A 25,250-nucleotide genomic window follows, 5' to 3' on the forward strand; every position below is an offset into this window, starting at 1 on the left:
CGGAATGTTATTTTAACTTTTTCGGATCTCTCTCAGTGTCTTTATTATTTTATGATTTTGCATTAATTAGGGGTTTTCATGAAATTTACCATAAATATGAGTATGTAAACTCAGTGTATGCAGGTGAATAAAAAATCGTTGCATTTCAAAAATTTTGTTACTCGAATTTCTGTCTAATTCGTGTGACATTTTAGTCCCAAATGCCCGAATTTGAGAGGGTCTACTGTAGCAAAAAAGAAGAAAAGCGGCGGAAAGTGTTTTGTGTTTATATGGAACTCCACAAAATTTTGACCTTAAAAACACATTTGTAATGTTGGAAATTCTTCCAAAAATCCTTTAATCTCTTCCAATCAGAATTGTGCTGCTTCAGAAATCATCTGCAATCTAATCAGAATCAGTGACTGGATGTGTCTTTTCGCCGTGTGGAACCTCGGAATTCTCCGTTTTTGTCAATTATTGCCTCATGCCTTCTGACAAAGTCTACCTCGGGTCATCATTTTTGATAAAGCTAAATTTGAAGGAAAATCACTCTGGAGAATTCGCAAACAAACAACAGATTCGTGATCAGGATATCCAAATTATACAGCAAACACACACTAATGCATAAATTTTGGAAAGTAATGCCCAGCGCACAATAACTTTTGTTTTTTTTTTAACATGTTTTCAAAATTTTCTATGAGAGTGAGCGAGATGACTATATCTACATTTCATTTACTCTCATAGGAAATTTTGAAAATATGTTTTCAAACAAAAATTATTGTGTGCTGGGCATAAGTCGATGAAAATTGATATCTCCTGAAGAGCAAATATTTTAAAAATAAGGCTCAAAATTTCAATATTTTTTTATTTTCTATATTTCGTGTTCTGATGCCTTAAAACCTTTGACCTTTATTGAGGTTCATGAAGGCAATCTGTGACTAAAATTTGAAGCCTCGGTCTCTTTTCTCTTGGAAGATATCGAATTTTAAAATTTTCGATTTGACAAATTTTGCCCCAGTTTCCCCTATAACATTTAAACTATATTTTCTGTTTTTTTTACTTATATTGCGGTAAACAAGATTGGAATAAACAAAAATGGTAAAGGAAAAATTGCTGTCTTTGCGGAGCTGATTCTATTATTTTGGCCGTCACTGTACGTAAAATATCTTTGAATAAGATTGAAAAATATTTCAATAAGTAGAGAGGGATTTAATTACTGTGAATAAATAGTAATAACACCCCCTGTATAATTTTGCCCCTGACTAATTCTTCTCCGGTCTTCCCTATTCCCTGTTCCCCGTTAACATCTAAGTTAAACTCGTAAACGAAGAATGTTTTATTTTGTTGCTCATGACTTATTTTACAAGAAAGAAAATCCAAATTTGACTTTTTTTTTCAAAAATCCTTCGAACGGGGCTCGATACATCTGGGTACGAATTCTGAGATGCGTGAGTTTTTCACGTGAGAAACTCACGGCTTTTAAGTCGTCCTATGTCAGAGTTTCGTTAAGTTTTCATGTAAAGTATACATGTAAAACTCTTACAGCATCTACGAAAGCACGGTATAGTTTTTACGAAGGCTTCACAAAATGCTAACTAAAGGTGATCTCAGAGTCGTGAATTTCTCATGTGAGTAACTCACGAATCTTAGAATTCATACCCGATCTTTTAATTTTTTCTAAGAAAATTCTGAGGGAATATGGTTTAAATACTGTACTTTGGTTAGAAAGCTTAATTAAAATATTATTTTAAATACATTGAAAGAAATAACACAAAGAAAATATTGTGAATATTTTGTCTTAGATAACATATAACCCCTTGAGAAAAATCAGAATTGCGACAACTCAAGCATCAAAACTTTTGCAAAAGATCGAACCCAACCATAAAAAAACACTTTTTTTCACAGAATAATAGTGTCGTCAGTACTTCACGAACAAAAAACTTATTTAGATTTATGATTCAGCGTCCATCGCCGTCTTACCGCTGATATCCAACATCTTAAGTAAAACATAAATCATAAATATATAATTTGATAACTTGTCAGACAAATGAGCGAGCTTAGATTGATTTATTGGTGCAAAGTTCTATCAAATTCACGATCAATAGCACATGTTCGGTATTATAGCACAGTGATCGTTCCACGTGAGATTTTTCCGCGCATAGCTCCCTGTGCTTCTGTCCAGGTGATTGTCATGAAGAGATGTCTTGTGGAGCAGTGGAAAAATGGCCAAGAGGTGAAAAATGTCACAGCGGGATTTGTGTTGGAGCAAATGAGTGGAATAATTCCCGCGTGAACACCACTGAGCAATTCATTCATGTCAATGGCAAATTAAGCCGTCAAAGAGGTGGAATACCTAATTTTTCTGTCCAAGTACAAAGCAGGGTTAATTAATAAGAAAAGCCCACCCTCACTGTAGAAACAAATAAGGAGACCTTCACCTCAAATTCCTTCGTGTCATGGAAAATAGTCATGTGACAAATTGTGAGCCACTGAATTAATCCTTCCTAGGATGAAATTGAGAAAGCCACCAGAAATACTCTACAACTCGATCCCAGAGGCAAGTAAGAAAAAGAAACCCAAAGTGTGGTCAACAATAGGATTTAGAGGCTAAACTGTGTAAACAATCTTCCAGGAAGACATTGATACCTTTTACCATCCAACGAAACACTCCCAAGAGATTCACAAAAAGAACTTCAATGGACAATGAACTGCATTAACTTTTTGGCATATATTTTTCTAGCATTAAGAGAATTTTATCTCCTATCCGGAGAAGAGAGATCACACAAGACATGACCACATACTCAATGATGTTTTGGAGCTCCCCGCAGCGTTGGAGATATTTTGTCATGTGGAAGATAAAGAAAAATAACACAGGGAAAAAAAATGTCAAGATTTTTTAATCCTTCCCCACACGTCTCACAAATCAGAATGACTTGTGGAATTCTGCTAGTTTGACTCACAATAAAAGTCACTGTTTATACCTAAATAGCACTGTAGCTAAATATCCTGTTGGAAACATTTACTGAGGGACAATATTTTGAATGAAATAAAATTTTATTAGTTTCTATACTGTTTCTTATTGTATTCACGTTCTTACAGTATTACAAAAGTAATTTGAATTGTCGAAAGATTTTAGTCCACTTTAATTTTGCTTTCTTTAGTGCCCTATTAGATTAAAACCTAATTCATACTTTAAAAATTAATTTAAAAGCATAAATATTTTTCAAAATTCTTGAAGAGAGACAAATTTTTTTTAAGATGCGCTAACTTGTCTTAAACTTCAGCAAAGACGAAGAAGACATTTTACAATACAAAATATATAAAAGGAAAATAAATTATAAATAAATTTTGCCATAATCAGTGCATCACATCATAAAATCTTTTAAATCATCAGCTATAAATCAGCTTCTTTCCATTTTTTTATATGTAAAACCCCGTGCAAACAATATTTAAAACGTTGAAAATTACACAATGTAAAGTCTAAATTTCCCGTCCTATAGCAATAAATACTCTGCTAAGGCAACCCTAAATATTCGAAACGTAATGTCTCCTTTCTAGGCCAACGCCTCTTATGATTTTGGAGACGACTGTATTAGTCGATCGTACGATCTCAGTGAGTACGGACGTGAGTTCGTCATGTGTCGTACAAGTGATAGGACATAGTGCAGAAAGCTAGCGACAGTCTGGAGCCCGCACCAGTCGATTGTATAAGCAGGTCACCTCCTAAGTATACTAAATTTAAGAGTAGATGTTGTTTGTCCCCTATAATAAGAAGTCTGCCAGGTTTTCTAATAAAATGTTAAAAAAAAAATCAGAGAGGCTTCCACCTAATCAATTCTAGCTGAGACACACTTGAGTAGATTATATCAGACAAATAGAGAAAACGTATCTCAGGAACGAACCATTAGGAGAAATTTTCTGAGATTCACTGAGATTGTGAATGTATTTCGAAATTGAATTGAATTGAATTTATTTCATCTCATACTTGATCTTCCCCATCCCCTATGCGTCCATCGCCGTCTTAGTTTTGATTCCAAAATCCAGGACTGAACGGTGAAAATGTCCTTTCTCTGGTTGTATGTTTCGGTTTTGCAATATGTTTTACATTTCACTGGGGCTAGTCCAGTCAAAAAAAGAGAGCAAGGTTGCCAAGCTAATTTAATCATCTGTATATATCCTGGCAATATATTCTGGTTTATATATCCTGGAAAAATCCAGGTTTAAAATATTTAGTTTATTTGTTTAATTCAAAGTAATATCGAATGCAAAGATTGAAAAGAAATTCAAGAATTTTAAATATTTACAAAATTAGAGATAACTAAGACAGTAAGTAATAATTTGTGAAAAATTGTTTGTATCAGGCTGATTAATATTCGAATGAAAGAAGTGAGACATTTACTCTAAATAAATAGTTGTTTTCTCAATATTCCTTCTAAGGAAAACTATAACATCCCACTGTCTACATCTACCCCTGGTTAATTCTGCCCCGATTTCCCCTAATATGATTCTATACTTGCTATGATGCTATAATATGATTGAACTCTATCGTGACATTAAAATTTTTAAGTGATGAAAAACTCCTTTCAGAAGATCAAATGCTTCTACTGAAATTCAGTAGATCAATCTTGGTGCGTCTAACACTTCAGTTTTTAATGCTCGAACTCCACGGAGAGAGCAGTTATATACAATGGGTGCCAATAGTTTCTTCCATAATGCATTTTTGAGAAAACAAGTGAAAAAAATGATAGAAAAAATTACTTTTTAAAATTTTTCTTTTTGAAAATGACTTCCCTGTAATCCGTAGATTACTATCAATTATGATATTATTCATATCAAAAATAATTGTTTTCCAAAAGTTGATCATATTTGATTCGCCAAAAGTTTATTGCCTCATTTAACCCTTTAAAGACGAAAAGATCAAAAAGTGAGGATCAGAAAAAATAATTTTTTCTAACTTATTAGAGTAAAATACAACATTATAAGTCCGTAGAAAAATTTCATTTTTGGGCCACCCGGTAACCCAATCATCCTTAAAGGGTTAAAAAGTAATTTAAAATGGTTAAAACATCAACCAACTTAAGGTAAACCGGTTACATTTTAAGTTTATGTCATTTGAGAGCTAAATTCTGAGATAATCATTCCGACGAAGGGGTAACTCATTTCGGGGAACTCGAGCCAATCTGGCTGGGGAACCCATATATTTTTTTCAGGAAACCCGGGGAACCCATACATTTTTTTGGGAACCCGAGCCAATATGATTGACTATGAATTACCCCTTGATTCCGACAGCATCTCTGGATGATTTCCCATCTTTTAACTTTTTGTAATTTGCCATTTTTGACCGAAACTAAAAATTATCGAAAACCAGATTATTTCTTATTATTCATTATCACTTTTATATACATATATCCACCATTGATAACTTTAGAAATGTACAAATCCATCATTTGCCTCTCATGTGACATAAACTCAAAATGTAACCGATTTACATTAAGTTGGTTGCATGTTTTTTCAATAAGGCAACAAACTTTTGACGAATCAAATATGATCAACATTTGGAAAACAATTATTTTTCATATAAAATAAAATTAATTAATTTTTTAGATAAATATAAATAAGATCTACGGAATACCGTTGAATCCTTGCTAATAGCGGTTTTTCAAGGTCAAAGGTTAAAAAAGGCTATATAGAGGGCATTTATCAAGCGAATGGGTCATGTTTGGGCTCGTTGAAAAGGTCTCGGAATTTCCGACGAAACTGAATCGGTTCAAATCGGTTTTGAACCGGTTATGAACTAGTTCATAGCCGATAGCTAACTTTTATCTGAAAATCAATTCTATTACTTTTAAAACTATTTTGGGGGATCTCTTGTGTGATCTATGAATCGGTTCAAATCGATTGACAAACGGTAAATGATGCGAAAGTACTTTTGAGGTATGGCATCTAAGTCACGATTTCGAGCATTTCGCAAAGCCTGAGACGCTTTGCCATCCCTTTTATTTGAAGATGAACATTTAGCCTATAAAAGTTTCAATATCGTTTTTGGTATTGCATTTTGTCAGTTATTAGGCTGCAATTTAAAAAATAATGCCACATAGTGAATTCCAGGACTGGATTGTAATTTAGTCATCATCCTCCCGCCAAGATATCCTGCACAGTTAAATTTATTTTGTCATCATCCATCACTTGATTGAGGTGACAGGACAAAACCACTGAAATCATTGACTCTGTTGCTCAACTGTCTTCAATATTTTGGGTATCGCATTTCAATCTGAAAATGTGCATCCACGGGGAGAAGGAATCCCTCTCACTCTCTCTCTCTCCAGAAATCTCTGGACACGCGGATCAGACAATGTGATGGGATTGAGAGACAATTTATCGACGAAGAAGTGGCGTTGAAGAAGTTGAGTGTGGGTGTCTCAAGTGGCGCGAAAGGATATTATAATTTAATTAATCAACTTTAGGAGCGGATGTTTCTCGTCAAGAGTCATCTCACCGATAGACAAAGTCACAATTAATGTTGTCACAACATCTTAATGTGATCTCGCGCCGTCTCTTCGCCAAATCCAGATTAATACGTTTTTTTTTTCTTCGCGAATTCTTTTTGGGCAGATGAAGATTTCTTTAGAGAGAGAATATTAGCAATATATGGTGGAATTTTTTTTGGAAGTATGCAAAATTTTAGAAAAAAAAGTAAATATAATAGCTAGACTTCTTAATATTTTTTGCTAAAAGTTTATCAAAGGGATGTGTTTCTGCCGATGATGTGACAAAACTCCTTCATGTTTTATATTGTAGCAATAGGGAAATCAGGCTTCGTACATATTTTGGCTTCGCACATTTCATATATTTTCCCCATATTTCTTTAATAAATTTGACCTATGGCAATATAAATTAATAGCTGGTATTAAATTACACATTTCCTGAAAAAATAAGTCAGATTCATGGAAGGAACATGGAGAAAATATGAAGTGTTCGAAGCCAGAGGATGTGTGAAGCCTGAAAGCCATCCCCTAATAAATTTTTATTAAAATACCATTACAAACCTTGCCTTTCAGAGTAGTAATATTTGAAAAAGAGGGACGTGTTGGGCACGTCCAAATGCGGATGACGCGCAAAATAACCAAAATTACCTTCTCCTGTAATCGGACTACGTAAATCCCACTTAATGCACGGGGATTAGTTGAAAAAGATATAAGTGATAGCTGTAAATGATTACAAATTTCATGTATGGGCCACGATAAGAAATTCACGTCTCTATTTTCTTCACTATCTCTCTCACCTTTCGTACTGAATTCATCGCATAGAATATTTCCAGGTGATTGAAGGGTATGAGGACATTTTGAGGTGGAATTTTGAAAAAAGTGTCAGGGGCTCATTGATGCGCCCAAAAGATTCACGTGATGAGGAAAGAGGCTGGAATTGTCCTGGAGTGAGTTACAATGAATATCCTGGGATGTCCTGTCAATTATTCTGATGACCTGTCTAAGAGATATCTCTTAGTCTATTGACATACCCATCCTCAATATCTCCTGCCAAATTTACAGAGCAAGACATAAATTCCTCAAAGTCTCCCAGAAATCATCACCAAGTTATACCTTCAAGCTACAAGGATAAGAGGTCTAGCTAGCAAAATCCCAAGGACTAGTGATTGAGATATTATGAGGTGCTGGTGATGCAATTGAGAAGAAATCACAAAAACAGTCACCACCAAAAAAAAATCGTACGAGATTATGTGAAATGATTTAGTGCATAGCTTGTGCTAATCTGAAAGAATCAATAAATCACTTTATCTACACAATTAGAGACTATAATTAAAAATGGTGTGAGATTAGTAAAAACCAAAATATACGAATTTTGATCCCAGAGCCATCCAAAGTTTAGCCCACTCAGCTAATCCCGTTTGATCGAACTGGCCTAGATCCCAGGTAATTGAATTAGGTATTAATCAAAAATTATCAATTCCATTGATCAATTATCCCCCAAAGTAAATTCCACTGCAAAATCCCAGCACTGGGGAAGACCTTTGAGCCACTAGAAGGAAAGTATCTTCTATACGAATTACCATTAGGGGAGAGCGAGTCTATTTTGTAAAGGAGCAGATATTTTTGCTCGTTTCTTTTATTTATAAGGTTTACACTACCCGTGCTTACCAAGGTTTTAGGCCTTGAAACCAATTTTGACAAAGACTTCTACGTATAAGGAACAATTTTCGTCAAAAATAAACATATTTGACAGAATTTTGACGTTTCCACCTACAGCAGTACAGACAATTTCCTTCAAGAAAGCAATTTTTGACGAAACTTGCTCTCAATGTGTAGAGACCTCAATAAATCATTTTAACAATTGTCCGATTATAGCCAGAAATCTAGCTAAGTATAATACCTATAATACAATACAATACGCCAAATATTATAAGTGTCAATAAATGGGAAAGATAATATGCAGAAACTGTTATAATAATAAAATGAGAAACCATTCCAAAACTTTTTAAAAAAAATCTAATTGTTGTTATTTGAGTTTTAGAAATAAATAGATCTTCTTTTGTTCAAAATTTTCGAAATCAGCTCATAAAGAAAATTTTAACAAAAATATCATTTATTTTTCAATTTCAATTTCAATTTATTCAATATACCAACACAAAATAGGCAACCAACACTTAGAAATGAGTTATACTTACATATCTGTTATAATATTCTTTCTGAAGCAAATTTATACCTCAAATGGTTTTACGAAGGACTAAAACTAAAAAAAGTACTCACCTCTATTATGCAGATACAAGGATGTAAGGCCAAACCTGAAAAATACAACCATTTTTGTATGATTTTTTTTAAATTCTGGTATAATTTTCAGGGAATAAACACACAAATATAGCGCCCCATTAAAAAAAATTCTAATAGCTTTTAAAATCTTTGTTAAATAATCTCTTACTCAGATTTTTCGTAGTTTTCACTATGAGTCCAGTTCAGGTAAGTCGCCGGCAGCTGCATCCCAATCACATTTATAATGAAATAGGTAGTTTAATTGAAAAAATTGACAAAAAGCAGCACATATTTCCCGCGAAAATCAATAAAAAATACATATTTGAATTACTTTTTTAAAGAATGGAACAAATTTTGGAATATCTTTTGTAAAAAAGCTCAATAAAAATAAAATATTGTTGTGAACCTGCTTTGCCGCATACCCTGCCTGGGGGATGCTGCACGGCGCTATTTAGAGGATAAGTTCCGTGCAATGGTGAATTTTTAAAGTTACCCCTATACTTCATGTGAGCAACACATAAAAATGAGTTGTTCGAAACTTGAGTTCTCCGAAGGAAGCACTCTGTCCCCTATTATAAAAATATAACGAATTGTAACTTTGTTTTTCTTCTTTTTTTCAATTTCCTTATTTTTTGCTTAAAATAAAATTGACTAAAATGAAAACAAGTTTAATTAGGGACGACTGAGGCACATGTAAACATTTTCAATAGATGCGAATTTGAGGTAATTTTCCAAGGACACCGTGATTTTTTGGAAAATATTTCTTAGCTCATGTTTTACCCTTGGGTATAGACAATTCATCGAGGGTAATGCGGATGCTGGAAAACAATTGAGTTTTCCATAGAAATAAAATTTGTGTCACTGTGAATTTTTCTCTTTTCACAAAATACCTGCGGTAGAAGTAAACACTTTCTGGGGAGGATGTAAACACCCTTTTTTCCACCCTTGAAATTAACTTAGCACCACTTTCAATTATTTTAATTACTTAAGAAATATATAAAGACTGTTTATTTTTAAAAAAAAAAAATCACTATACTTTTTACAAGGAATAATTAAAATAGCAAAAAAACTAAAACCATGCAAATAAAAGACATTTTTAAATGGATTTTCCCCATATTTTGAATTCATGTGACTTCTTCTTGAACACTACGAAAAGTTTCCCACCATGAGATACAGCTGTCAAACGAATGAAATGAAGAACAAGACAAAATATTTTGCCATTCATTCTACACTCGCGACATCTACAATTACGGGGAAATTGCCTGTTTATATCTACCCCAAATGCTGTTTTCTGACCAATTATCAATTCTTTTAAAATAATGACAATCTAAATTTCTCTAGTAAATTCATTAATATAATCCTAAAAAATGTAGGAAAGAACTGATATTGCTACATTTCGATTATTTTACACAGTTTTTAATTTCCAGGTGGAAATCCAAATGATCAAAATAATCGAAATATTAACATTTTCGGGAAAAATGACTTTTATTTTTAAAGTATTAGGATTTTATTGTTCAATTCATCTGTGGACATATATCCCCATGGTATCTATGAATGGTTATGAGTTTTATCCTCTGGAGTCTTAAAATTAATGAAAAAAAATCACAGTGTTTACAACTACCCCTGTTTACTACTACCCCAGCTCCCCCTAAATAAATATTGAGAAATAGAAATAGTCTTTCTTAGTCATTTTTAGTAATATTAAGATGTGTCTATCAAGTATAATCGAATCAGTCACAGTCAACTTTAAATTCTTTTCCATAAAACTGCCTCACATTCCCCTATTCCATTTCCATCTCTCGCTTTTTAATGAGAACCTTTGCACTAATTAAATATATAATTTCATATACGCGGAAACTATCCGTTGGAACTCATACCCAAAATGTGCCATCTCCGAATATCAGCCTCGAGATGCTTCCCTGGATAATTGAGAATTATTCTCGGCGATCCAATCCATATGAGTAGCTTGGCCAGAGGATTGGATTGGTCCTGACACTCAAGCCAAGACACCGCCCTAAAAGCATTTAACATTGTAGCTAAAGCGAGATGATAGCATAACACCATAAACCAGTGCTGAACTCTGTTTTGTACTACTTGAAGTTTTTCGGATTATTTTTTCAATTGGATTTGGGATTTGTTGGAAACCGGAAGTGTATATTAGTCATTAGATTTTGTTGAGTTCAGGAAGGGTTCTATACCGGACCTATAGGTTAGACAGGTTCGACAAGAGCTGAATTCCTGGCTGACCTAATGGTATCCTAGATATCCATAAGCAAGAAACTCAACTGATAAGACACGAAGTCTTCTAGCACAGAAATACCTCGAAAACGCGGGACTGAGACTTAAGATTCCAATAGGTGTGACCAAGTCGAACCTATACGTTGAAGCCAGGGCCAAACTTAAATCCTACCTGGACTATGTGCTAAACAGAGATAACACGTTCATGCCAGAAGAGTGCAGAAAAGTTTCAAGTGGACGTTCACGGCGCAATTTTTATCATACGTGAACAGTCAAGCAAGTCGAGCACATGGCATCATGTGAGTCTTTCGCTTTACGGAAACGTCGCGTTGTGGTTTAAATTGAGATTTAGATTAAAAAAAGTTTTTTTTTAAGGATAATAGAAAAGTGTGATTAGTTTTGTTTTTACAATGATAACAACTGAGGTTTTATAGTCGGTAAAAAATAGTTTAAGGTGGAAAATACTTGAATTTTGTTTTTTAAAAAAATAAATTAACAATAAAAATAAGGAACAGAATTGGCAAAGCAATGTTTAAATAAGTTTTTTATTAAAATTAGTCGGAAAAATGATTTTTCTTATGAGTGGATATTATTTTGGTGTTAATAGTAAAATGATAAATTTCGTCTTGAAATTGTTATCATGAAAAATCAATATCTTCATTTTCCTTATAAATTTTATTTAATTTAACACAAAAGTAATTTTTCAACTAAACTATTTTTTACACATTGAATGTTTTTTCAATAAATTTAATTTAAGAAAAAAACCGGCCAAAAAACATTTTCCCAATGATAACTCTTGTGTAAGAACCTAAATAGGGAGTGAATTGGGAAACAGAAAAAGTATAAAAAAGTGAATTATCCCCCATATGTGAATTAGTGAATAAAATAGTGATCGAATGGTCCAAGGAAGTGACTGTGCGGGAAATAGGAGACCTAAGGATACTTCTCGTTTTGCCAATATGATGGACGTTGGCATGTATGGCAATCACACAACCCACCCCGGGGGCTTCCAGAGCCCCGATGCCACATCCACCAGTTACACTTCCTACTTCCAATCCACCCACCATCCTCCACATTTGAGCATTATCCAGTCCAATTCAGCTGGCTCTGATCAGAGCCATCAGGTCAGTGCTTCTGAGGCTGGGTACTCATCTGGGCAGGTGGGCTCTGGATCCACAGTGTCCACAGCCGCCGGACATCTGTATACATCCCATCCGCACCTCTACAGCCCTTCGGCAGCTGAGTACGGTATCACAACAACAGCCAACAACTCCCCAACAGAGGGCTTCTACGAGCCCGAGCATCAGCCCTACTTTCCCCCAACGGCTACCAATGGAGGTCCACCAGGTGGGCCTTTACAAGACTCCCACATTATCAGTTCCGACAATGGACTCAGTTACACCAACCTGGACTACATCTATGGGCAAAATCATGGCACCCCAGGCGCCACTTCTAGTCCCTATCTCCAGGCTAGTGAGGACAAAGTGCCCCTGAGTCACTACCAGCTCGGGGATGAGATGCTACCCTCAGCAACAGGGCACCATGGCTCAGGAGGAAGTGGGAACTGGCATCATCATCACCATTCCTCGTATATTGAGAATTCTGTCAGCCATCCCTTTGGACTGGGACAGATCTCATCGGGAAGTCAGACAACGAGTCAAATGGGCCATATGGCTTCTACAGGGATGCAAGGATCACCTCCAGTTCAGCATCTTCAGCATCAGCAACAACATCAGCAACAGCAACAGCAACAGAATCAACAAAACATTACCACTTTCAAGTGGATGCAAATCAAAAGGAATGTGCCAAAGCCTCAAGGTAAGTCGCAATGATTTAGTATAAATTAATGCAGGTGCCTAAATCTATTCTTTCAATCGTTGAGATAGGATTGAGTGATCAGAAAAATTCCCGGTTTGTTCTCAAATTAATACGCTAACTTCTACTTGTAAAAGATTTACAGTAGACTCTCTCTCAATCGGGAATATGGGGCAAAATATCATCCGGTTTAGCGATAGAATTGAGCGTCAAAGCCTTTGTAAATTCCACAAAAATCGCTCAATTATAAAGAATCACGAAAAAATAGGAAGAACTACACCGAATTTGATCGAATTAGCTTCATAATTAAACGTGAAAATTGTCAACAAAATTTGTCGCCTGATTGAAAAAGAGCGGATTGAGTGAGAGTCTACTGTAGTCTCATAGACATTTGAAAACCGGGTTAAATATGAGGATAAAACAAGATCAAAAACAAAAAAGATAAGATTGTACGCAAACTTTGAGGTATAGTTCTTTAAAGCCTACTGACTATTTCAATTTATCCTAAATCAAAACTTAAATCAATTCATAATTTTAAGAAAGAAATAAAATTTGAAGAACAAAAAAACAAAGGCGCATTCTACATCGCCACAACTTTTTAATAAAAAGAGTAAAGTTTATAAAATAAATTATTAAAAACGGTTAAATAAAAGATCATAAAACAAATGAATGATATCAGGATGAAATCAAAATTATAAATTAATAAATAACACATAATATAAAGTCCTAAAATATTCTACAAAGTTGAAATTAATTGAAACCGTAATTTCTACTGCAAAAATAACATATAAATCGTCGGTTGCATCTACCTCTGTCGTATCTGCATTTGTTTTGTATCTGCATTCGGTGCAAGCTACAATACAGACGTCCTCTCTTGCGGGAAATGCTGACACAAAAGAAATGCAGATACGACAGAGGTAAACGCAACCGACGAAATTTATCAAGCGTATACGAGAATTATTATGTGCAACGATAATCATTAGTTTACTATTTTACGAATTTATTGTTGAAAAGTTAAATAATTAAGTACTCCAGGACACTGTGTAGTTAGAAGGAAAATTTAGTACCTGATTACACAATTTAGATTATGAAGTAACATATTTTTTGTAAAAAATTACACACATTTTGTGTAAAATTACACATATTTTACACAAAAAGTGTAGGAATTACAAAAATGTGTAGTAGTACGTAAAAATTGTTTATTTAATCGTACTAAAACAGCTAATAATTTTACACTGTAATTGAAGAATGACGACTGTGGTTAATATGAGTTGGAAAAATTCGGTATAGCAGCCAAAATAAACTGGGTACTAGTTTTTACGCATCTTAGCGACGTTTCGTGATTTATTTGATCACTTCCTCAGGCTCTGAACAAAGAAATTACACGAAACATTGATGAGAAAAAGATGCGTAAAAACTAGTATCCAGTTTATTTTGGCCGCTATACCGAATTTTTCCAACTCATTTTACACTGTGTACCTAGCTTTGAAATTTTTCACGAAACCTTTGAAATACCATCAAATGAGCTAATTTATCATGAAACTCTGAATCCTAACATGTGATTATTTGCTTCTGGATGTCTCTCACGATGGTGTATCTCAATTGAGAAATTTCATTGCCTCGCCAAGTTCAAAAAATTACTTAGTCCGTCGGCACCCAAACGCACACCGTGAGGTGCTTTGGAGTATTGGATAAAAAATTCCGTAAATATCATTTTATGATCGCGTTTAATTGACAAGAAGCACGGCGCGTTCATGTTTCAATTCTTCAATTTTTCTGATGTGTACGCCATGGATAAGTGACAGATGGATGATTTTGTGTGTCGTTTTAGCTCCTTCGCATCGTGCTCTACCCTTTGCGTCTTTTTGCCCATTCTAAAAGAGCATTTTTGCCTCCAAGAGACAGGAGGATCACTGCAAGATTGCGCACATTTTGCACCCATGATCGCATGACAGTGTCTACTGTAGAGCATATTTTTTTGACGAGGGAGACACAATGACATGCTGAATGATGTTCACTGGATGATCATTTGACGTCATCCGGTGTTTTTAATTCCGCTTCCATTCCAAAAAAATTAACAATCATCAAGAAGATGTTTTCTTGATCATCTTAAAAACAGCATTCCCCACTAAATTAAGTTTTTGGTCAAATGAGTTGAAAGAATACTATCCATAAACGAAAATAAATACGTAAAATTGAATATTAATAGTACTAACTAAATTTATTTGTTAAACTACTTCAGGCTTGAGTTCGGTAAAGTTCGTGTTACATCGGAAAAGATAACACGAGAGCTTGCGCAACCTTTAATTCAATTGATAGTGGACACAAAATGTTCTACAGTGGAAATGAAAACAATTCCTTACTTTGTCTACTTAAAAAACCGTGAAATATTTTCAATATTATCCTAAAGTTATTTTATAATAAACTAATTAGTATTATTAAGCGTAAAACGATCTTTAAACCTAAAGGCTTCTACATATTGAGAACAATTTTTGTCAAAAATTGTTTGTTTTTTTTTTTGGAGGAAATTGCATGCAGTGCTGTCGGTGGAAACATCAAAATTCTGTCAAAAAAGCAGTTTTTGACGAGAATTGCTTCCAATGTGTAGAGGCTTTAAGGCTTAGCCTTGACTTCTCTAATTTCTTTTTAAAGATTTTTGAGAAAATTTTAACTTAGAATTAGATATTGAGGGGAAAAGAACAACAAAATGTATTTTCATCTCTGTTTGACTATATTTCTCAAGTAATTGAATAACTAACGTTACTAAAAATCCATTCCCGACAGCAATTCGGATAAAAATTGCCCAGAAATAAATCATCAAAAATCACTCAATTTGCGTATGATGTATAATACCATGGTAAGGAATGGGTTAAATGAAATTTTTCTAACAACTAATGTTCTGGTCAATTCAACAAGTTTCTACTTGCAATATGAAAAATGTCGAAGAAAATTTTATGTTCTTAGCAACTTAAGATAAAATTAGAAAAGGTGGACACTTAAGGAATAGTTCAAGTTTATGAATATCTGTATACCGATGTTCTCTTTTGTAGTCTGATTTTCGGTCCGTCCAACTTTCGGTGTGTCCGACTTTCAGTACTGTCCGACTTTTAGAAAATCACATTATCTTCTAATATTTTTCTTACCAAACAGATTTCAAAGAACTTTCTGCAAGAGAAAGTAAATAAATAAACCCTTGAGACACATTACACCTCAAGCAATTAATATGCAATTGAATTAATTACTTGGGACTTAATTTGCATTCTCCTGGAGTGCCGTGTCCAAAGTCTGAGTCCTTTCCTCCCGCGTGCAAAGTTAAAATTCAATGTTGCGATAGGAATGTCAGGGTTTTTATAAGCGCAGTCAGACTTCTCGTTGCTGGACACTTACCATACATTTTATTTTCACCCCCGATGGGTGGCTCTTGAGGGTAGATTTCTTCGTGTGATTTGAGATTTTGTCGCACCCGCAAGTCGAGGGGTGATTAAGCCAATTTGAATACCACAACATTTCCACCCTCTGAAAATCACTCCATCTCCCACCTTCACCCAAAGACTCGATTTTAGTGAGAAAATTTTTCCAGCTTTTCCACCCACTTCGTGAAGCTTTTACCCAGCAACGTGATCTCACGTCCAAGAAGAACGGCTTAATCACGGACGAGATGTATGTACTGAGAACATGCTAAAACCATAATCCAAATGTAAATTACACGACACTCTCGAGTGGCTACCCTTTTTTCTCGTGGTACGAAAAAAAAGGGGGTGATTCTTGAACATTTGACACTCACGCAACCCTCAAAATGTCTCTCTCTTGCCAACATTTCACCTTTTTATTTTTGACAAACACACGCTTTTTGAGGTAAAGTGACCATGGGTTGAATTTTCCACCCTGGATCGATGGAAAAATTGATCTGAATCCAAGGAGAAACATGGATCGGTTTCAAATTTGTTTATGCACACGTCACAAAAAACACAAATTCCTCAGTTTCATCTTCAATCGAATGATTGTCACTAGAGTTGGGAAGATTGTTTACCATTTAAGTATTGGGAGTGTTTATTTTGTTAAGAAAGGTTCCAAATTTTAAGCTCATTTATATTTTCGAAATTTGAATTCAAGTAACGACCGTCGCCGACTTATAAAATAGACCCTCAGAAAAAATTACACGAAACCTAATTAATTCGTAGTTTTTGTTATTCAGGCGCATTGTAATAGATTTTTTACGAATATAGGGTCGAAGGAACACCTCTTCCACACGGAACCCCTATTGACATTTTTGTCAAAATCTTGAAATTTACTTAAATTATCTAATTTAATGTAGATGATATGACGTTTTTCCTTAGTCTACCTTTTCTGATAAGGGTCGATGTTCAAATCTCGTATTCCAAATGGTACAGAGTAGGGTGTCAATAAATCCTGACACGACTTCTTAAAGTGTCAATAGGTATTCCTTTCACCCTACGATGTATTAATTTATATTCCAACACTGAGAGAGAAATCCGAACAAGTCAAAATAACATTCCGGAAATGTTAATTTTACCCTGCAGTAATGATTCGAAAACTGTGTAAATATTACCCTTTTTAGGTGTATTATGGGTTAAACTTACTCTTCTTTCATGTTGATTTTACCCTTAAAAGGTGTAGAATTAGCATTAAAAAATGTTGATATATTTTTACACCCAAAAAGTGTTAAAGTTACGACAAAAAAAAAGTTAATCGTTGCCTCTTTTTTCTCAGTGAAGTAATACCATTATTAAAAAATTAACAAAAGTTTACTTACGATTACTTCTTTAATGATGACAGGCCTTAAGGTCTAACGGTCCAATGACTGAAAAAAGGAAAAAAAAACAATTTTACTCTCTAATTTAAAATAGAAAAGATTGTGTCAATTTTACACAACTTTTTTTATCTTTTCAGTCTTTTGACTCATATAAAATTCAAACGGTAGGAGATATTGACTTCCGATCTGCGATGTCCCCTCCTCAAATGACATTACTTCGAACCTAATCTCTTTATTTTCCCTCCTTCTCCTTTTATGTATTCTCTACCCTCTAAAATACGTAAAAAATATGTTTTTCTAACTTTCCACAAAATTGGCCCTAGCGATTTCAATGATTTTCAGATATGTTGTGTAGTTACTCCACCTGAACGTTTCGTTCTTAGACACCTTTATCCGGTTAATTCGCCATTTTGAATTATCCAAGGTCAAGGGGCCTAACTTTCAAAAGATTTGGTCAAAATTCAAAATATTTAAAAAATAAAGTGCAAGATTTTGACACACTTCTAACAGCGTTTCACACTTTTATATTAAAATTTACAGTATGCACCGTTCCCGACTAATGCATTTATCATTTAGTTGTAGAACTTCCAATTACTTAAAAAATATATGAAGATGAGGAAAACGTCAGTGCTTTGTGGCGAGCGGCGAGTAGTGAACCTAATACCGGCTTCAGACTGTAGGTTCAACCTAGTTCGGGGAGCATAGGTTTAGCCTAGTTCGGGATCATTAGCTTTATCTAATTATCTAATCCTAAATGATCATAAACGACAATTTCCTCAAAAATCTGACCTGACAAGAAATTGGAAGTGTTAAGCCATATGGCTAAAAGTCTTAAGTCTGAAGACCGTATTAGGGGGAAGTGAGGCACTTTTGAAAGTGGGGCACCTTTGAAATTGGAATTTTTCTCCTATGTTTAAGTGGAACTGAGCCATATCAAAATGTAATTTAGCTTCTCAATCGGTTTGTGCAGCTAAGTTATATCACGATAAGGCTCAAATCTTGATTAAAAATAAGTGAAAAATGCCAATTTCAAATGTGCCCCACTTTCAAAGGTTCCCCACTTCCCCTTATTATTATTACACTGAGAGAAATCCGGAAAAGTTAAAATAACATTACGGAAATGTTAATTTTACCCTGCAGTATTGATCCAAAATCGGTGTAAATATTACCCTTTTTAGGTGTATTAGGGGTTAAAGTTACCCTTTTGCATGTTAATTTTACCCTTAAAAAGGTGTAAAATGAACATTAAAAATTATTGATATATATTTACACCTAAAAAGTGTTAAAGTTCTGAGGAAAAAATGTTAATCGCGCCCTCTTCTTTTTCTCAGTGTATTATTATTATTATTATTATTATTATTATTATTATTATTATTATTATTTATTATCACAAACAAATCGGTTTCGGCCCTCTTACAATGTTTGGAAAGGAGAAGAAAATTATGAAAAAAAGATTAACAAAATTTTAAATACAGGTGCAAATATAATAAAAGAAATATCTAGTTAGACTGAGATTGGAAGTGTGCCGCTGTCCCGCCAATAGTTAGTCTGGCACTTGGAGGAAATGAATTAAATATTATTACCCACTTAATAAAGAACGTATCAGAAAGCTGATTCGAGTTAGCTCTAGGAATCAAGAGTCCCCGAACACTGCCAGAGGCTCCATGAACCAGGAGTGAAACTAAGTATTGCGACCTCCCAAAAGTAATCAAGCAAAAAAGGAATGATACCGCTCTCAGACGGATAAGTGATGGGAGATCACAACCCACCAAAACGTTACATTATATAGTATGACTCGGTCTTAATAAGTACTTAATTAAGGCCTTTGGCAAAGTCATTAATTAAGTAATTTGTATTAAGGACATGAAAATTATTTTTACTAAGTACTTAAATAAGGACTTTTGACTAAGCACTTTTTAAATAGTCACCCTAAGGCCTATAAAAATATTTTTCTTTTTTATTTCTTTTATTTCTCAAAGAAAAACTAAAACAAAAAGCACACTTTTTCCAAATTGGCAAGATGAACACGTTGCTATAAGAGCATAGACAATACTTTTAATTCTATCATTGCGCTAGTAACACTTTACTCTGTGTTAGCCGGGTTGTTTTGTAAATTGTCAAGAATTCCAAATATTGTAGAAAATTCCCTCATTCCTGTTTATCATCCCATAAAACTGGGTCTGTCGATCAAAGACAAATTTTGGTGGCAAAGACACAGATCTCGGACGATTGAGAAATTCGATCTGAGGAATGGGATTCCTCTTTTTTTTTTCAAGTTAAAATTGAAGAAATCACTGTGGCATCTTCTTCTGAATGACGTCCAAACAATTTCACTTCTCCAGTGAATCATGGAAAATGCATTGAGACGCGCAGGAGAAAATTTTTCACCAAATGGGCTTCATTTGGCAATGACAAAACCACAAAAGACGGGGCCCCCTTTTGGTGGCTGCAATATGAATCAGCAGCATGAGAAGAGTGAAGTGTAAATATTATGCAACCGCATATGGAAAATTGATATATTTGCTGTTGGAAGGGACTCCTGTATTTAATCCCTTAAAATCATTGCATTAGCGTTTAAAGTTGCATCAAATGGATATGGTGAGAGAAGTTCTTTCCCACAGATTCACTTCGATATAGACAATTAAATTCTTCACTATGCCCATCATCATCTCAACAGAACTCCTAATCTTTCCATCTCATCATTCCTCCCTGTCTTTTGTTCCATGGCGCGATATTTCAGTAATTAATTCAACAACTACTGATGTCTTTCTTCCCGCCAGGTCAAAAATTTATTTAGGGGAAGTTGGGGCTAAATAAGACAGTGGCAGGTGTTTTTTTTTTGATACACTCAGAATTCTTTATTTCAATCCAAATACTACAAGATTGCAAAAAGCATAAGAAAATGCTAAAGTTTTCGAAAAAAAATCTATGAATTTTGCACGATTTTGTTACGAGGGCAAGCGAATAGTGATAAGGGGGCGTGGTCTATTTCATAGATAGCGTAACCTTTCATGTCTCGCCCAAGATAGCATTTGCGATAGTGTTTTTCTGCAATATTACCTACTATGACACATCAAGAATGAAAAATCTTAAATGATACAATTTTTTGGTGATGAAACTTGTACAAAAAATCCTATTTCAATCGCCCTGTAAATTATAGTATTTTAAAAAAAAAATTGCTCTCAAAAAAATATGCCCAATTTCATTTCCAAGCTAATTCAGCCTCGGTATCCCCTATATAACATCTGCTTGGGTTCTCAATACCCATCTCGGTCCGGTGACTTTGCTGACAAACACCGGATCGACCCATAGAGAGTCAAACACCGGCCACAAGAAGTTGTCTATTTGAGAATTTGTCAACATGAGCCCCAATAAAACAAAATTTACATCCCACACATCCTTCATACTATCGATACATTATTAATGCATTAAAAGCCTCTCATATTAATCCATCGAAAAAATGATCAACACGAAAAATCTCCAATTCATTTTCATCTATTTTGAGAAGTCTAATTGACAATTTGGAAAATTGGAATTATTATGGGCAGAAATATCAATTTGTGATTTTTTTCTTTCTATATATTTTTTTATTATCACCCCAAAATCACCCTAAGTTTCCATTTACTCGATTTATTTACATGATATGAGTTTGGTAATTAAATATACTTGGTGACAAAATCAGGGGGTTTGCAGCACCTGTAATTTGAATTTTATTTAGTTAAACCTGAATGATTTAGTCAAATGATTAATGCCTGATTTGAGGCTACAATTAGACGTTTAAACAAATGAAATACCTTTCTAAAATTAATCATTCTTAATGATGAGCTTCAAGATAATGGTGTAAGCACAATTGATTTTGTTTTGACACTCAATAACAGTTTTTTTCTTATAAAATGTTGTCTTCTCGTAATGGCCTCTATACACTAGAGAAATTTATGTTAATATTGAAGCAAATTCCCTATACTTGTGTAGGAAAATCTCAGGTAACTCTTAAATAAGGACATACATTTCTCTAGTATGTAGAGGCCACAATAACAGACTTGTAACTATAATTTTTGTTTGTAAAATTTCTATTTAAAAATTCGATTATATGAGTAATGGGCCATTTCCATTGGAAAATTTCTCAACAAATTTGTTAGAAAATTTTCAACTCCATATGAAAAAAAGATGCTTTTATAAGAAAAAGTTCAATTTGGTTGAACTTTTTCGCATAAATGCTAAAAATAAAAATTAGGAACAGTTTACCAGACTGTTCCTCTCGAGAACAGTGCTTAGCGGCATCCATTGAGTTTTCTTCTAACACTTGCATGTTTGTTTTGATTTAGTTTCTGGATAAAAATGCATAAAAACAGCCGAAACCTTCATGAAATCACTGTTAAAGGATATCTTTAATCATTTGGTATACAAATTGAAGCAGAGGAAGACACAATGAGTGGTAGTTTAAACCATTACTACTTTAAAATAGCAACAATACTGTTTTCCGACGCAGTTCTAACACTTTGACCGCCTTTACCGTAAATCAGAGTTCTGGGTACACCGTATCCCAATTCAGGGCCACTTTCTTACTGCACGCACTATTTTCACCTTCACTTACTTGAATTTCATCTAAAAACAACTTCACTGTGAAATGAAAACAAGTTTTTTTAATGAATATTCGCTCTGCTGACAACTCATTGGCATGCAAGTATCAGAAGTAAACTCAATAGATAGCTGTTCCCTATAGGAACAGTCTGGAAACTGTTCCCAATTTGTATTTTTAAGTTTTAATGCAAAAAAGTCCAACCAAATTGAAATTTTGTCATAAAAGATAAAAGCATTCTTTTTTCATTATGGAGTTGAGAATTTTCTAACAAATTTGTTGAAAAATTTCTCAATTGAAATGGCTCATTCCAAAAATCAGAAATTTCCAATGGAAATGGCCAATAAAGCAACAACAGCCTATGAATCTTATTAGATGTGATTATTTCTAATCACACCTATTCTGTCGGATTCCTGAGGAGGCCGGTATTGGTAAGCCGGTGATAGTTGCAACAAAGTTACGGGATGAGAAATTCATTATCTCTTAAAATTTAACGTCTTCAAAAAGTAACGTAAAATTTAAAGTTACTTTAAGTTTTTGGTTATTTTTTGAGGGTATTGGATAATTTTTATCGTAACTCTAGAGAATTTCCTCAGTTAACCTAGGTTTTACGGATTTTCCCGGACTTCCGAAAGTTCCCTGGGTTCGCCTGGATTTTATCATATTCGCTGCACAACACAACGCACATTTTACAAAATTAATATTACACGTTATTCTGAAATTTGTGTAAGTTTGCAACAATTATCTTGGTAAAAAAAGAAACCAACGATTAGCCTTGTGATATTTTTTACTGTGTAGTAATAGCCTTCAAATACTTTCAGATCGCTAAGACTTATATTAGTCAAATTTTTACTTAATCATAATTATTTTTAAAAACGATGGAGACCGATTCATTTTGTAATTCCTTGTAAACTTCAAATTTGATGACAACGAGAAGTTACTAAGGTTACATAAAGACCTAAATTCTAGTGTAGAAAATTAAATGTAGGGAGGCGGCATTACTTGTGACTTTTGTCTTTACCTATGGCTCTTCGCAAAAAATTTTACAACGTCACAAAATGATTTCAAATAACCCCAAATTTAAAAAAAATCAGTTTTCGGAAACATTTTCTGATAAAAATTGCGACGTGGCCATAAGTTAAGACAGACCTCAAGTAACGCCGCCACCATACAATTACCTTTCCTGTGTTCAAGTTTACAATTAACAAGACGGAATGGGGCAGTTTTGCACATACATAATTTTTTAAAAAATGTGTGTTTAATATAAATATTTAGAAATTGTGCCAAATCATTCCATTAGACAACCAAACCATCCGTATTTAGTTAGTTGAATTCTAAGAAAAGAACGCTAAATTACACCACGTAAAACTGCCCCATCCTCTTCAACGCATAAATATATATTTTTATTTTTATTTTGCATTTTGAATAACAAAATGCTTATTAAAATTACTACACAATAATATTGTTTTCATAAGTGGCTGTTGTGTGTTGTAACTTTCTTACACACCCCTCGAAAGATAGCCACAAAATGTGGTTAAGATTGAAATAGACCCATTAGCTAGTTAATTCCACGAGAAATATATCCGTGAATATATCAGTGGGACAATAAAACACAAGTATATTATTTTTGGAGCTTGATATCTGATCAGTTTCATTGATTATTTGAGAATGGAAGAAATGCGTACAGTTAGTCACCGATTTGCCTTAAGACCTTTCCCTTTCAGTTTTTCTGTATATTCTATGAAAATATTTCTAAATTGTGGTAAACTTCGAGGTTTCGCTGCATATCATTTGAATCAATTACCCCATTGATGAATGGATTAATTACTCCGTGTGGGCAAACTATACTGGACACTGGGTTTTGGCTTGTTTGCCGAATGTCGCGTGTTTGAGGCCAAAAGAGCACAATATTCAATATCGTGACGGTAGTTGGAGGGTTTTTTACATGAAAAAAAGTGCTGTCCAACACGTAAATTTTGTTGGGGGGATCCATAAAGTACGAAAGAAATATTCCACATTGAGTACATTATTAGCAAGTTGGGTCAATTTTCACGTCAAGTGCGTGTCTTTGGATGAAAAATTCCACCTCTTGTAATTCGATAAATGTCGTTAATTAATTTATTGCGGAAAATCTCGTCAATGTTGCTGCAAGTCACTTTCTCAGCTTTTAGATCCTTTTGGCTTTCTTTCTGTTGTGACCGCAAAATAAAAGCTTTCACACCTCTTGAAAATAAAAATGTGACGAAGCGTTAAAACTTTGGAGAATGCTTAAAATTGGTTTTGCATTAGCTATTTGGTTGGTTGGTCGAATACTCATGGACCCTTATGTTTATTCGTTCACAACCGTTTTAAACCGATTTATAAATACGCCCAAAATTCAATTTTAATTTCAATTTCAATTTAATTCAATTTAATTTCGAATAAAAATTAAATTTACCGGGTCACATGGAAATGTTTGCCTCAATTCTGAGACCAAGATCTTCTTATTCTTCTTCTGTTTTATGTAAGGCTGTCGGACTCAAAGACCAAGATCAAGATCAAAATTTCAAGCTGCCAAATATTTCCGAAATCAAAATTTCATATTTTGACGCGAAATATTTGTGGAACTTAAAATGTCCTTGCTAAAACCAAAATTTCAAGATTTTCCACACTTAACGAAACGTCACTTCTGACAAATATCTTTATTTCTGTGCTGAATTTGTTGAAATTTCATCTTATAAATTAGGAAAATTAATTATAAGTCGTATTAAATGATTATCAAAAGCCATATCTGGAGTAAAGGAAGTAAAAACAAGAATTGTGATGTATGATAAAGTCTGAAATGCTTATGGAAGTTGTGATTCTTTTGCAGGTATTCTAAGGGTGTTGTATTTCGATACGAATATCTAGAAACATGTACCATTTCCGAGAACTTACAAGAAACTTACAGGACAGGACCAAACGCAGTATTTTTATAGTATTTCTAAGCTTTACCAAGCATACACTGAGAAAAGAAGAGGGTGCGATTAACTTTTTTTCCTCATAACTTTAACACTTTTCAGGTGTAAAAATATATCAACATTTTTTAATGTTAATTTTACAAGTTTTTAGGGGAAAATTAACA

General features: G+C 34.0%; 1 protein-coding gene across 1 annotated transcript in view; it reads left to right on the forward strand.

Annotated features, from left to right (window-relative positions):
- The first annotated feature begins 11,239 nt into the window (after positions 1-11,239).
- The window catches only part of LOC129799837 (homeotic protein labial-like), a 33,131-nt gene continuing 19,120 nt past the window's right edge, over positions 11,240-25,250 (forward strand). The window contains exons 1-2 of the mRNA XM_055844078.1: positions 11,240-11,416; positions 11,737-12,797. Of these exons, the coding sequence (XP_055700053.1) occupies positions 11,876-12,797 (922 nt within the window). The 5' untranslated portion in view covers positions 11,240-11,416; positions 11,737-11,875. The remainder of the gene's footprint in view (positions 11,417-11,736; positions 12,798-25,250) is intronic.

This window comes from Phlebotomus papatasi, chromosome 1, assembly GCF_024763615.1.
Source record: "Phlebotomus papatasi isolate M1 chromosome 1, Ppap_2.1, whole genome shotgun sequence".
Taxonomy (NCBI): Eukaryota; Metazoa; Arthropoda; class Insecta; order Diptera; family Psychodidae; genus Phlebotomus; species Phlebotomus papatasi.